General features: G+C 44.6%; 1 protein-coding gene across 2 annotated transcripts in view; it reads right to left on the bottom strand.

Annotated features, from left to right (window-relative positions):
* Positions 1-15,164, bottom strand: part of Shisa6 (shisa family member 6) — a 306,926-nt gene that overhangs the window by 277,425 nt on the left and 14,337 nt on the right. For both annotated transcript variants that reach the window (XM_036196107.1, XM_036196106.1), the window contains exon 2: positions 6,704-6,864. In XM_036196107.1, coding sequence (XP_036052000.1) covers positions 6,704-6,864 — 161 coding nt within the window. The remainder of the gene's footprint in view (positions 1-6,703; positions 6,865-15,164) is intronic.

Genomic DNA, 15,164 nt, shown 5'->3' on the forward strand with positions numbered 1-15,164 from the left:
CTTGTCAGTCAACTCAAAATGTCAAATCAGGGCCACTTTATCGAAGGCCACTCCCTCTCCCCAGCAATGCTCTGGGACCACTCCTGGCTGTGTTGTGAGCATGGCTCACTTTCTGAAAGACCAACCTGTTGGCATGGCCTCTCCTCCCAGGCAGTTGGAGAGGCTTTGCTCTCTTCACCACTAACACTTGAACTCAGGTAGAGGCTAGGAACCACTGACCTTTGCATCAGCTCTGTTTGATGGAACAAAATGTGAATTACTAAGCTACACTTGCTTTTGAACACTTTAATAGTTGCAAAGTAAAAAGAGGTAAAAAGTCAACTTAAACATTTGATGCTCACCAGCCTCATCTGTTGGTACCAACACACCAGCCAGAACACACTTAGAATAACATCCCCTTCATGCCCAAAGCTATCCTCATGCTGGATGTTAGGATTCACGTTGACACTGATGTTGCCTCCCACCCAGGTGGACACAGATCAGGAACGGCAGATTGGGTCAACCAATCTCATCCACTTCAGTATCTCTGAGGCTACCAAGTCAAGAACAAAACATCCCTGCTCCTCCAGACAACCCACAGAAGGAAGATCCCACCTCTCATCTGGATAAGTGGTAGAGGATGCTCAGATGTTTCCCAGAGTTCTAGAGCATATAGCTCATTTTTCTAGCTTTACGGTCAGCCCTAAGCCTGTACCAGATAAAGGACTCTGGGACACCTGGCCCCAAACCTCCATAGGGAGGCTTTCTTGGTAGAGATTGAGCAGTGTGGGCAGAGTGTCCTGTCTAACAGCCTCTCTGAGCCCTACCACATACACAAAGCTCCCAGCCTATGAGTCAGCCCAAACAGGAGAAGGGGATTGTGAAATAAGCTTGGGTCCTAGAAGTCAAGACCTCCACTCATCTAGCACCCTGTGACAAGACTCAGGTCAGCCATAGCACCCAAGGAGTTCACAGAACTTCACAGAGAGCACAGAGCCCCCAAGAAGTGTACAGACTTGAGGAGCCAATGCTACTCCTTGCACCCCTCCAACTAAAGACCCCATTATTTTGCATGTAGTTTCTACCAAACAGGCACCAAGCAGGCAGGGGCTTCCTGGTGGTATCCTAGTCTGAGGAGCACATAGCAGTGATGAAGAGATAAAGCCTTTGCCAATACAGAGTGTGGCTTACATTCTGATAGAGACAGGGCCTGGGAACAATAAATTATCTTAGCAGGGTAGGTTCTCTGCAGAGAGTAGAGAGTAGAGCAGGCAGTGTAAGGTGATGAGAAGTCCATACAGGCCTATCTGAGCCCTGATGTCACCTCCCAAATGCCTGTTGCTGCTGGGAAATTCAGGGCCATGCAAGAGAGAGGGACAATACCTTGAGTTCAGACTATCTAGAACAAGGGCCAGAGAGATAGTGAAGTCGGTGAAATGCTTGTCTTTGCAAGTATGGGGAGCTGAGTTCCATCTCAGTGCCCACAGACAACAAGCAAACAAAAAGATGGATGTAGAGGTGGACAAGCAGATCTGTGAGGCTTGCTAGCCAGCCAGCCTAAGCTACCTGGTGAGTTCCAATCTAGAAAAAGATGATCTCAATAAAACAAAGCAAACAACAACAAAAACATTGGCAGCAGCTGAAAAAAATGATGATAACCAAAACTGTTCTCTGGCATTCACATGCATGTGCAAAAACATGTGCACCTGTACATACATGAACTTTCTCTCTCTCTGTCTGTCTCTCTGTCTCTCTGTCTCTCTGTCTCTCTGTCTCTGTCTCTCTCTCTCTCTCTCTCTCTCTCTCTCTCTCTCTCTCTCTCTCACACACACACACACACACACACACACACGTGACAAGAAGAATGTATGGAAGTGAGCATGAGTAGAGAGCAGCAAAAAGGCAGCTGGAGTTCATGTCAGGCTCCCAAGGATGGCGGGACAAGCCGCAAAGAGGTATGGCTAAGCATTTCCCTGTCAGCTAGTCAGTCTTTAATCTCAATCACTGTGACACCAACCAGCATACCCTGTGGCTCCCTTAGTTGACCATTCAAGGCTGTGGCCATGACAGTAGGCAGGTGGCTGATCCTTTCCAATGCACAGTGTTGGAGACAGAGCATGAGCATTTGCTGCCTCTGGCTGATGCCACACTTGATCTCAGAAGTTGGAGAGCAAAATGCTGGAATGTAACAGGTCGTCTATTGCCAGGGAGGACACCCCACTATCCACAGATAACCTGAGACATGCTCTTTAGGAGAAGCCCAGGCTAAGTAAACTCACTCAGCCTCCACGGCTTCCCTCTATGAAGATCAAGCCTCTCGGGCCCTGACCTCTCCGGATCTGCAACACTACTGAGTATGATCTTGGAATGATTCTGTGTGGTCTTCCTGTTAATTCTGGTGCTGCTTTCTCGCCACAATCCTCCTTCCAGATGCACAGTGACCTGTCCTCTCTCTCCCACACCCCCTGGCCATACCCAGCATGAGAGAACTTCTCTATCAGCCCCTAACACTGACCAGCCAGCCTACCCCAGGGCTTTGTCTGGATCTTGAACTCTGCCTCCTTCAAAGGATTTCCTCTCTATTTGGTGGTCTCCCGCTAGAACTTGGTTCTCAATTTTGAACACATGAATGGTGCAGGGCATTTTTAAAACTAATATATCAATGCTTTGGTTCTGCTTCAGAGCAAACAAGTCAGAATCATCACAGTGGGAGCCAGTCATTGTATTCTCGTAAACCTTTTATGATCCCCAGGTGTAGCCACAGCTAGGAATTCAAGCCAGCTCTCATCAGACTTGCTGCTGGTCCATGGACCACTGATTGAATAGTGGCGCTTCATAGGCACTTCGATTTCAGTGGCGGGACAAACAGGCATCCCTAGTTTTCTAATTCAGTAAATGCCTATTGTGGAGCCCTCTGTGACCTTGGGAAGATTTTTCTTGGAAAAATATCAGTAAAGGACTCAAAGATTAGAAGCTTCCATAACATAAAAGTATTACAGGATCTATACATAAAAGTACTGAACAGAGTAGAGTATCCAGTGCATAACAAGTACTCAATACATGGTATTTATGCTACATGCATTATCATATTTCACTGAAGGACCTCCACTCTAGTCCTCAGACCAAAATGAGCACAAGCTTTCAACATCCCAAACCCTGATCATGCCAGACACAGACCCACAGACTCCACCTGGCCTAGGAATGCCATGTTGCCCTTGGTTCCCTCATGAATTTGATCTGTTTCCCGGGAGCTATGCCCACACTTCTTCAGTTTGTTCATGGCTGATAATGAGTGTTTGCTATGGACTGGGTGAGTGCTCAGCCTGGTTTAACTTGTACCCCAAGGACAACCTGGACTGCAGGAGCTAGTAGCCACAGTGGCTGACAAGGAAATTCAGAAGCGCAAGATCAGAAATACAATACTGGGAGGTGCCCCAAGCAGACCCATGTTTTCCCTTGTTTCTCACATTGAAATTGCTGAGCTTTTTCATCAACATACAGGGCCTTGTTCTGCAGGTGAGAGCCTGGGGTACTACAGGTCCTGCAGGGCTCACCAATTCCCAGCCAACCCCAGGCAGCTGCTCCCAGGACAGCACATTGAATGGCAGAGCCACTACATGCTCTGATGCCTGCCTCCTTAATACCCCCGCTAGGACCTCTGCCACTTTACTACAATTGGTGGGTGGTTGATCTAATGAGTGGGAATATCACAGTACATTTCCACTTTGAACGTTTGCCCAAAGTTCTGTTTAAACGGCGGCAGCTCAGATGGCAACATTTGTGGCCAAGGAGAGCAGCGATTACAAAAGCGCCCCATTTGATAGAAGCTACAGAAGATGTAGCTTGTTGTGAAACTGCTTGTTGTACATTTCAGCTTTGCCACTGAGAATGCTTCCCAGGCGTTCCCATCTCAAAAAGCCAAGTGGAGAGTTGTAATTTGAGAAATACGAGGAGGGATTTCTTGAAACATAGAATTGAGTCATGTAAGCATTGTCTTTCCTTTTCAACCCACTAGCCCGATATATGTAAAATCCAGAAGAAATGAGAAAGCTCCCTGACCAGGAAAGGGTATTTAAGGGCAACTCAAGACTGTCCATTAAATCAGTCTGTAAATGAGACAGAATAAAAACTGAACAAAAGGGTGAGAATCAACAGTCAGGGGCACTTTGATGTCTGGGTGCCCAGAAATTCCAGAGTCACAGGCACAATTCTGGGAGAGACTGACTTCAAATGATAAATCTTTAGATAAATAAAAACACTCATAGATGGCAAGAATATTAAAGTTAGGAATGGTTTTCAGTGGGCAATTCCCAGCGCCAATTGATTCTAAACTTCGCATTAAGAATAACTTTAAACACCTCCCTTTTCTCAAACCACGCCCTCCACATTAAGTCATGATATTCAAGAGTGGGTCTTAGATGCTTAGATGCTTCCAACAGGATTTCAACACATAAGTCAAGCTGGGGACTTTGGTCACTCAGTACTTTATCTCACAACAGATCAGGATCCAACCAGACCAGTGACTCTGCACCCTAGCTGCATGTTAGAGTTACCTTGTAGAGAATCTGAATAGATTCTCAGCCTCATCTCTAGAAATCTACCTACTTTATGGTGCTTGGATCCCAGCATTTTTAATATATCCCTAGTTGTTTCTAATGTGCACATAGCCTGGTAGGTGGTTGCTGTTCCAGATGCTTCTGCCAAGATTCCCTCTATTGCTTCCAGGCTAAGGATCTAGGGTGTTTACAGTGAGAATGCATCTGAGGAGGTTTTTGCACAGCAAATTCACTCATCTTTACATGTGAAGCAGGGACTCCTAACTTTGAAGGGGGCCTATGGATCCCTTTCATCCTTTACAAACTGTTGGCTGAGTGTATACCTGTCTGTATTCATATACATACATATTCAGAGAATATCTTTAGCTTTTATCAAATGTTCAAAAGATTTAAGACTAGGCCTGGAGAGATGGTTCAGCAGTTAAGAGCACTGGCTGCTCTTGCAGAGGTCCTTCCTGAGTTTAATTACCAGCAACCACATGGTGGCTCACAACCATTTATAATAGGATCTGATGCCCTCTTCTAGCATTCAGGTATCCATGCAGAGCATTCATACATAAAAATATAAACAAACAAAAATTTTTTTTTAAAGAGTTAAGACTATTATCTTAAAGGCAAGAACAACTCGACAGATTCAAGAGAATTAAAGCATGAATGGAATAAATTTGATCTCAGCTACAATTAGGATTTGAGCACACCTACAGCCTGCTGCCTAGTGGCTGTATTACCTTTTCCAGGCTTAGTTCAGACCTCTGGACAAAGTGAGAGATGTGAAGATTCCAGATCCAAGTACCAAAGCAGAAATTGTGTGCCTGTGATTGTAATCAATACCAAACTAGCTGGTAATCCTCACAGGGAGATGATCTTTCCAACATACTGGTAAGGGGACTGTCCATTCAGATAGTTTACATCCCTGTCCCTAACTGGGGAAAGATAGGATGGCTGTTTGTTTGTTTGTTTGTTTGTTTTTCAATAATGACTTCTTAAACAATGTGTCTTAGTGTGAATCCTGGGGTTTTCTTACTAACCATGTGACCTTGGGAAATGTTGCTTAACCTTTATATTCCTCATAGAAAGTAAGAGATAAGTATTTTCAAGATTGCCACAAACAATAAATAATATCATACCTATAAAGGCCTCTGAATAATATTTCGATCAATAGCCTGATATATTACTGGTATTTACAGGTTTGTTTTCTTATTCCTTCCCCCTATTGATCTTGTTCCGGTTACTGAGTTTCCTTGAATTTCACTCACTAACCCATTAGACAAGGGCAGCAAGTCGTGCCCAGTTCCCTCCATAGTGTTACCATGATGATGGCACAAACAGTAGAAAGGGCAACTCAGCCCTCCACATCGACAAGTTATGCGTGTAACTGCAGATCCAACCAGCCACACCACTCAACCCAACAGGATTCAACCAACCATGAATCAAAGCTATTACCCCAAATTGGGCCTTACTGAACAGGTATACACTTTTTCTCATCGTTGTTCCCTAAAGCCCATGGCATAGTAAGACTCATAATGTTGGTCTTGTATTAGATATTCTCAGGAATCTGGAGATTATTTAAAGTATACAGAAGAATCTGTGGAGGGACTATGCCAACATCAGACCATTCATATATAAGGGGCTTGAGAGTCTGTAGAATTTGGTACCCTCAGGTGTCTCAGACCCAGTTCCCCACTTATATAAAAGGACACTTCATCCTATATCCAGGGAACCTATATATCATAGAAAAATGCAGATACCATTCCTGTCCTCAGAAAGTATTCTTTAGGGTTCCAATAGCTGGGCAGTTCCTGCATCAGAATGTAGCCTTTATTCTTACACATCCAGGATCCTGAACAGCACCAAACCTTCCTGCCACATAGGTAAATGGGCAACCATACTCCACCATGGCTGCGGCAAGCTCTATCTTACATTAGAGAATTATACCAGCAGCTAGAGAAATCACAGATGGGCGACCAGTCCTCTTCTGTCCCAGACATGGTCTCTCTAATATCAAACCCTCCCAGGAAGACAGTCCCCAAACTCTTAAAAAGCCTGTCCTGTCTATCAGGACATCCACTACTGCACAGCACTCCACAACCTGCCCGGCCAGAGCAGAAACATCATTAGAACCTCACAGCAGAATCAATAAAACTTCAAGGTGACCAAGTCTCACTTACCTGGAGTCTGCTTAGCTGTGCGCACAGGAGTGTACTGGTTTTTGGAGGTTGATCGGACCGGCGTGTTCTCTTTGGGAGAGGTATCGATGGCCGAGATGGTTTCTCTTTCACAGTGTGCTATGGGGATTGGTCCCTGTTGTCTTAGGATGTCAGCCAGAGCCCTAAACAAGGAGAGTACACAGTGAGCCTCACTGATGGGGTACAAAGAGGCCAGCTTACTGCCGTAGGCACTCTGTTTTGAAAACCTGTGGAAGGAGCCAGAGATGGCTATGAGCACTCAAAAGACAGTTTCATCTGGTGCTGGTCTACAGGGGTACAGGAGAGAGGCTGGCATGACCCTGAAAGGCTATGAGCATAGTGTCTTTTTCTGTAATTGATTTCACATCTGTAAACAATAAGCCTTTTCAAAATACTAGTTTTCCTAATACCCATACATGCCACAACAGCATCCTCTGTGTCTCAAAATGACTCTGGCTACTGGTCCTCCTGTGAACAGGAGATTACTATGTAATCAGTGGGCCTAACCTCTCCATCCCAAAACACATGCCATGTAGCATGTATTAGAAACTGGTGACTCACAGAAGTGCAGCCTGCATCTCCTGTCTGAGATGGTAAGACAGAAAATATAGATCAGAAAAAAAAAAAAAAAAAAAAGCATTAGGATGCATAGATGGTATAAACATGCAGTTTAGAGCAGGAGGCATGTACAAATGGGTAGAGACATAGCAAGACTGCCAGAGCAGAGACTCTGTAACCAGAGCTCTGTCTTTATTGAGTCACACCAAGCTTCAGCTCTACCCTCCTGAAAAGTGGTAACCACAACACTTGACGGACATGTCTAAGTAAGTTGTTTTCTTCTGCTGTGCTGCCTGTGACTTGGTGAGCCTGCCTTGAAGAGCATCAATTTGGCAATCTTATCATTTAGGGGCACCTATACAGCAATTTCACATTTTCCACGTGCTGTCACCTGGCTGACTTTCCATTCTCTCAGCCTGTCAAGAAAGAGCAGACACTTGCCACCCACACTGTTCACTCTGCTGAACTAGCAGTGAGGACCAAGACAGATAAAAGCCATGTGCTCTATGAAGGAAACCCAGCTAGTTTAGGGTCTGGGGCCAGACCGGAGAACTATCATTCAGGGTCTGGGAAGAAGGAAGGTATTGCCTAGAGTCACAGGAAAGGTCCAACTCCCAGGTCTGCCACTGATCAGCCACGGACCTTTAGCAAAACTGTCTTTGACACAGAAATTTCGTATTTTTTCCCTATCAGCAGACACAGGGTTTTACAAAATAAACTTTATACCAAAACACAGGGTTATACAAAAACAAACTTCAAGATGCTTCCTGATTCTAAAACTGAACTCTTTCATGTATTTTTTTCAACCTCACACTCATGTTTGGTATGTTCATTCCTTCACTCTTTTAATTCTTTAAGACATCTTCTGATCACTCTGGAAGACTCAGTCTTCCAGAGAACCCAGGCTCAGTTCTTAGCACCCAGGTTGGGTGGCTATCTGTAACTCCAGTTCCAAGGGATCCAATGTATTCTTCTAGCCTCCTTGGGCACACATATGGTGCACATAAATTCATGCAGGCACACCCTGCATGAATTAATTAAAAAACAGATTTTTAAAAATCAATTAAATTAATTTTAAAAAATGCCAAATGTCATTGAGTAGAGAAAGAACATTTAAAAAAGAAAAAGAAAAAGAAAAAAGAAAAGTCCTAGAGCAACCTAGCTTCCCATGCTGGATCTTAATCTCACATTACATACAAATACATACAAATTGATTCAAGAGGGATCCTACACCTAAATGTTAGTCCAAGCACTATAAACTCTTAAAATATAAATGCAAACACTGTGGTTCCTTAACTTGGTGATGATTTCTTACACGGGACACTGAAAATGCAAGCAACACAGCAACATGAGAACAAGTGGAGAGATTAAAAACACCGGTGTCTCAGAGGAAACCTTCACAGAAGCTAACATAACCCACAGAATGGGAGAAATACTTGTAAACCATGTCTGACAAGAGGCTGCAGTTAGGAGAACTTGTTGCTCTTGTAGAGGACCCGAGTTCAGTTCCCAGCACCCCCACATGGTGGTTCATGATCATCCATAACCCCAGTTTCCAAGAGGTCCAACAGATGCCCTTCCGACCTCTGCAGACACCGGGCATGCACCAGATTCATACACATACATATGGGGAAAACATTCATACACATAAAATAACTCTTTAAAAAAAAAAACCTACGGAAAGGATCTTAAAATTTAACAACAAAACATTCCTTGGTTTTTAAATGGATGCAAGATTCAAACAGGCATTTCTCCAAAGTGTCAGCATCTGTAATCCTTAGGGAAACTGCCTGTCCAAGTCACATTGTGGTGTCCATGCATACATATGCAGACAGCCATAACCCAACAGGCAGTTAATGCCAAGTGCCAACAAGGATATAACTGTGGCTTCTTCACACTCTGATGCTGGAAATATAAAAGCTCAGCTCCTTTGGTAAGCAGTTTAACAGTTCCTTAAAATGCAAAGAACACAGCAAATATGTGGCCCAGCCTACTTCTGAGAGAAATGAAAACAAATCTTCATATAACTTGTGTATGAAGAAAGTGAATGGCATTATGAATAACAGCCAAAGGGTAGAAGCAAGCCAAAGGCTCATTGGTTGATGAACAGACGAGCACACTGTGCTGTACTCACACAACAGAATACTAATTGGCCATAAAAAGGAAAGAAGTAGTGATAGACACCTCAGCATGGAAGAACCTCGAAACACACCGCCCTAAGAGAAAGGAGACATTCCCAAAGCCTAGCTTTAAATGTAGCATCAAACTGGGTAAGCCTAGAGAAAGGGGATTACTATAGGCATGGGCTTCCTTGTGGGGGGGAGGTAATAATACACAAGATTTAAATGATGGTGATATTTGCAGAAGACAAAATGTTTACAAACCACAAACTCGTACATTTGGAAATTTAAGGATGAATGTCCCATTAGATAAATTACATCTCATTAAAGCTAGTCCTGAGAAAACATCTCACTGATTTGCTTCCCATGTGCTTACAAAGACACCTTCCTACTTTTCTGATGTCCATGAGGAAGAATGGAGTCACATGATCAGCACGACTTACTCTACATCAGTGACTATAAGTGAAGTGATTTTGTTGCCACCTGTCTATCTTGGGACATCTGGCCCTATCTGGAGACATTTTGGTTGTTGTGACAAGCAAGGAAGGAGGTGCTAATGATATCTGATGTGTGCAAACCAGGGATAGGGCTCAATATCCTACAGTGGACAGGACAGGCAGCCCATCGTGACAAGTATCAAGTGCCAACAGTGGTGAGTTGGGGGACCTAAAAGGGAAATCTGCTCAGCACTGGGTGAACTTGGCGGCTAGTTCCACAAACCTCCAATCAAGACTGAACTCCAGCAGGTTCTGAGGACACAGACGGTCTACAGACTCTAAAGCAAGTGTCCTTTCTGTTGGAGTCTCCACAGTCCCTCAAGTCTTGGCACTTGCCTGGATGTGACACACAGAAAGGAGTAAGATGGCCTGTCTGGTGCCATACTTTTGTCTACAGAGACAATTTAAGTGGGATTTCCTGATAGTTTTGACCTCATTGTTTACCTCTCAGGACTGTGGGGCTCTTGGAGTCCATCCCCCAAGAAGACCTCTGGTGATATTGTGTTCCCCAAAATATTGTTCACCCTAATAAACTTATCTGGGGTAAGAGAACAGAACAGCCACTAGATATAGAAGCCAAAAAATGGTGGCACACATGCCTTTAATCTTATCATTTGGGAGACAGAGATCCATATGGATCTCTGTTAGTTCAAGGCCACACTGGAAACAGCCAGGTGTGGTAACAACAGCCTTTAATCTCAGGAAGTGATAGCAGGAAGCAGAAAGGTATTTAAGGTGTGAGGACAAGGAACTTGAGCCTGGTTAAGCTTTTAGGCTCTTAGCAGCAGTTCAGCTGAGACCCATTCTGGATGAGGACTCAGAGGCTCCCAGTCTGAGGAAACAGGATCAGCTGAGGAATTGGCAAGGTGAGGTGGCTGTGGCTTGTTCTGTTTCTCTGATCTTCCAGCGTTGACCCCAGTACTTGGCTTTTTTTTTTTTTTTTCATTAATAAGAACTTCTAAGATTCATGCTACAAAGACCTGCTTAAAGGTCACCTTCCTAAAAAGCAGCGGACATGGTGGATCTGAGCAGGTGAAGTCCGGCTAGTTGCTTGACAGTGAGTAATAACTCTGGGTTACAGCTGAGCTGTGGCCTCTGATACTTAGGCCATGTGATTATTAGAAACCACTCCAGAGTGTGATCATCTGTGGCCCAGTGGGCTGGGCTGAACTGGAATCTCAGCCAAGTGAGAAAGGAGGTGACTTAGTTAGGATTTTTATTCCTGTGAAGAGATACCATGACTACAGCAATTCTTATAAAGAAAAACATTTAATTGGCGTCACTCGCTTACAGTTTAAGAGGTTCAATCCATTATCATCATGATGGGGAGCATGGTGGTGTGTAGGCAGGTGTGGCAGCTGAAAGTCCTGCATCTTACAGGCAACAGGAAGTTGACTGAGACAGTGGGTGGTTTCCTGAGCATAAGAAACCTCAAAGCCCACCCCCACAGTGACACACTTCCTTCAACAGGGCCATACTCACTCCAACAAAGCCATACCTCCTAATAGTGCCACTCCCTATGAGATTATGGGGGCCAATTACATTCAAACTACCACAGGTGGATTGGCTGGATTATGTGTTTCTCAAAGCCCCTGTAAAGACCTCCTGACCACATACAATATCCATGAGGGAATGATGGTCAGCCATAAGCTCCTGCCCCCTACCTTCCTACTGTGTCCTTAACATTCTCCAGAATCCAGCCTTTCCCACTGCCCATTTCCCCCGACTAAGAAGATCTGAGCAGTGTGCCCCTGTAAGCTCCCCATCCTGCCCATCCCTCAGCTCAGTGACCTCCCTTTTGCTCTGGTTCCTCTCTACCTCCCATCCCTCACTCTCCAGGGTGTTTGATAAATATTATTCTAATTCTGAAATGTGTGATCCCAGTCTCACCTAATTAATTTGGGTATGCCAGAGGAAATGGGTTAAGGCCTGAGCTACTTTCTAACCAGAGGAAAGAAACCTGGTCACTGAGGCACAATTGAGGAGGCTTCCTAAGAGTGGGCAGCAACTTTCAGGTGCTGGAGGACCAAGCAAATGGGGAAGCAAAATACGAGAGAAGAAACAGGTCAGTAAGGAGAGAAAACAGGAGTTAGAGCCAGAGGAATGTGGAATAAGGAAGGTGAGGAGAAATGAAGTGGGAGAGAGGAAGAAGAGACCCAGACCAGAAGCCAGAAAGGGAGCGAGGAGACAGAGAGAGAATCCAGTAGAAAAGGCAGAAGAGAAAATGAGAACCAGAGAGAGGAAGGGAAATCAAGAGAAAGCCATTCGGAGCTGCTTCCTGCTCTTCCCAGCTGGGCCTACTAATTTAGCAAATGCCAGGTGATATCTGGGCATGCAGAAACAATTAGCAAATGAGTGATTTGGGTCAAGATCAGTTTATTTATTTGCTTAAAACCTCGGGTGATGTTATCAATGGTCTCAAGGAAATGTGGATCAAAAGCTTTTCCAAAAACATATTCAGAGGCAGGAGAGGCATGTAGAGAGGGGAAACATGTGGAGAAAAAGAAACTCAGGAGAGACACAGAGAGCTGGCTGTGGGAAGGAGCAAGAGCTAGGCTCCACCCCACAGGAACCTGGTGCCCCACCATAGGTGAGGGCAGCAAAGGCACCTAATTTAGGAAGTTGGGGAACACCTTCAACCCAACCCTCTTCCCTGTCCATCATACTGGCTGCACGATCTAACATATCAAGTCAAGGAACTCTTGTCTGAAAAATCTGCTTGCTTGCTGATTTCACTGTTCGCTCTTCTTAGACAGTTTCCTGTAGTGCATGCTTTATGGGAGAGGGCCAATTAATTGGGAAACAAACCCAGTTCTGCTCACTCAGGCCAGGAAACGTGGGCCCTCCTCAGTCCTGGGCACTGCACTGAGTCATGATGGTGGAAGTGCCATTTTACCTTTCAATAGCACTTAATCCCTGAGTGTGCCTTCCTGCCTAACCCCCTCAACCCCGCCCGCCTTTGCTTCTAGCACTGTGACCTTTCCAGCTAAAGTACCATAATTTTTACTGAGGATTTAAGACTCAGATCAGTACTCAAACAAGATGGAACAGAAATTCAAAGTCCGGCTTCTGACTTGAACCTGGGTGCCTTTTGGTATGCAGAGACCACCTCTCACATGCACCTCACTTTCCTCTTCAATGATTCTTTCCGCTCTCCCCAGATAGGCCTGTGTCCTACTTCACTTTTGATTTTGTTGTTGTTGTTTTTTCTTTTGTTTCATTTCTGTGATAAACACCATGACCCCAAAGCAACTTCAGGAGGAAAGGGTTTATTTGGCTTACATTCCAATCACAGTCCATCATTGAGGAAAGTCAGGGCAAGAACCTAGAGGCAGGAACTGAAACAGAGGCCACGGAAGGATGCTGCTAACTGGCTTGCTCCCCATAGTTTGCTCAGCTTGTTTTCTTATTTAACCCAGGACCACCTGCCCAAAGGTGACACCATCCAAAGTGGGCTGGGCCCTCCCACATCAATCATTAGTCAAGAGAATGCTCTCACAGGTTTGCCTACAAGCCAATCAGATGAAGGCATCTTTTTCAAAAGAGGTTCCCTCATCCCAGATGACTCTAGGCCTTGTTAAGTTGATAAAAGCTAACCACTATGGCCTGATGATTTGGCCAATGCCAGGTGATATGTGGGCATGCAGAACCAATTAGTAAATGACTTGGTCAAGACCAGCTGTTCACTAGCTTAAATATCTACTATACACACTTATCCATCCATTCATTCCACCCACCCATCTGTCCATCAGTCCATCCATCCATCCTCCCATCCATGTCCCCAACCATTCATCCATGGACTAGTCTAGCCTTTGTCTCACTCATCTACCTATCCATCTACTGCATTCACTTACCCACTCATCTATCTACCCAACTATCTATCCATCCATTCACTAACACACACATTCATTAATCCCATTCTCCCATCGATACACCCTTCCTTCCTACTAGCCTCTTCATCACAGTTTTTCCCTCTTATGTCCCTATCATGGTCTCTGAACAATAGAGCTTTAGCGAGTATTCAGTCTTTAGTTGAAAATCTAGCTAGACCTCTGATCTCAGCTGCAGCTCAGCCACTCAAGTCTATTTGTCACTGTGACTCATTAACACCAACAACTTTGAACACCACAGATTTTACAAGCTAATCTTTTGGTCAAATGAAAATCCTAAATGGACACCACTATACTCCATTAGATCACTGCTCTGTATGAGGCCAAAGTGGGAACTGAGCACTGCTCTGCTCAGCTCCGGACTTCTGGCCTTCATCAATGCCCAAGTTTGAAAGCAAATGTGGCAAAGGAACACAAAATAAAACTTTAGATTTTCCTGCCTCCATTTTCACTCATCATGCAGACAGATGGTCAAACTCAGGTCTCGTCGAAGCAAGTGGGAACCCACGACCCCTTAGCTCACCTTGTAAGGCTCTGTCTTTGGCCTAGTAATAACCTGTTCATGGGGACCTCAGAAATAACCCACGTGGACTTTGGTATCAGCCTGAGCCACATAAATGCTTCGGAAGGAAGAGAATGTCCAGTAAGTTGTTCCACACCAAGAACAAGACCAGTTGGACAGTCAGACTCCAGCCACACCCTTTCTCCTTTGGGGAGGCAATGGGAAGGAACTGATAATAGGTCAAAGGGATGGACTTGTCCACGAAGAAACCATTACAGCTGATGTTCTTAGTCCCGGGGACTAATGAAACATTCCCCTTTCTGAAAAAATTTCCAAGGCATCCCTGCCTCATTGTGTTTCCTAAATATAATTAATTATTTTCTCTTGCCACTAAGAATTTGGGTTCTTGATGAGAGGGGCCATCAGCCTCCCTTTTGGTCATCTTTGCAGAGAAAGCAAAGTAAAATGTACAGTTTAGGAAAGGGAACTGTTTCTTGAAACTACAAGGAAGATCATGGAAGTTGGTTTTGGTTTTTCCCTGTAAACCTACCTCTGAGAGCTGCTTCTTTTATGTTTCCCTAGAAGTGATGTATACATGCTCTATTCCAGCTAGGTGAAGGATTCCAGTTATCTGAGTTCCAGATAACTGAGCTCTTCCTGGCACTAAACTTGAGGACAAGCTGGTGTCCTCTTTGACCTCTCCTTTGCCACTCTTTTCTGGACAGCCAGAGTGTTTTTATCCTCCAAAATCTGCAGTCAGGACAACTGAAATGAACACATTTTTAATAACCTCGGACCAAGGAGAATGGCTTAATTTATTTCTCCCTTTTCCCAGTTCTCTCACAGTCCACTTGAAAAACACAGCTGCTGGCTTTG

This window comes from Onychomys torridus, chromosome 8, assembly GCF_903995425.1.
Source record: "Onychomys torridus chromosome 8, mOncTor1.1, whole genome shotgun sequence".
NCBI lineage: Eukaryota > Metazoa > Chordata > Mammalia > Rodentia > Cricetidae > Onychomys > Onychomys torridus.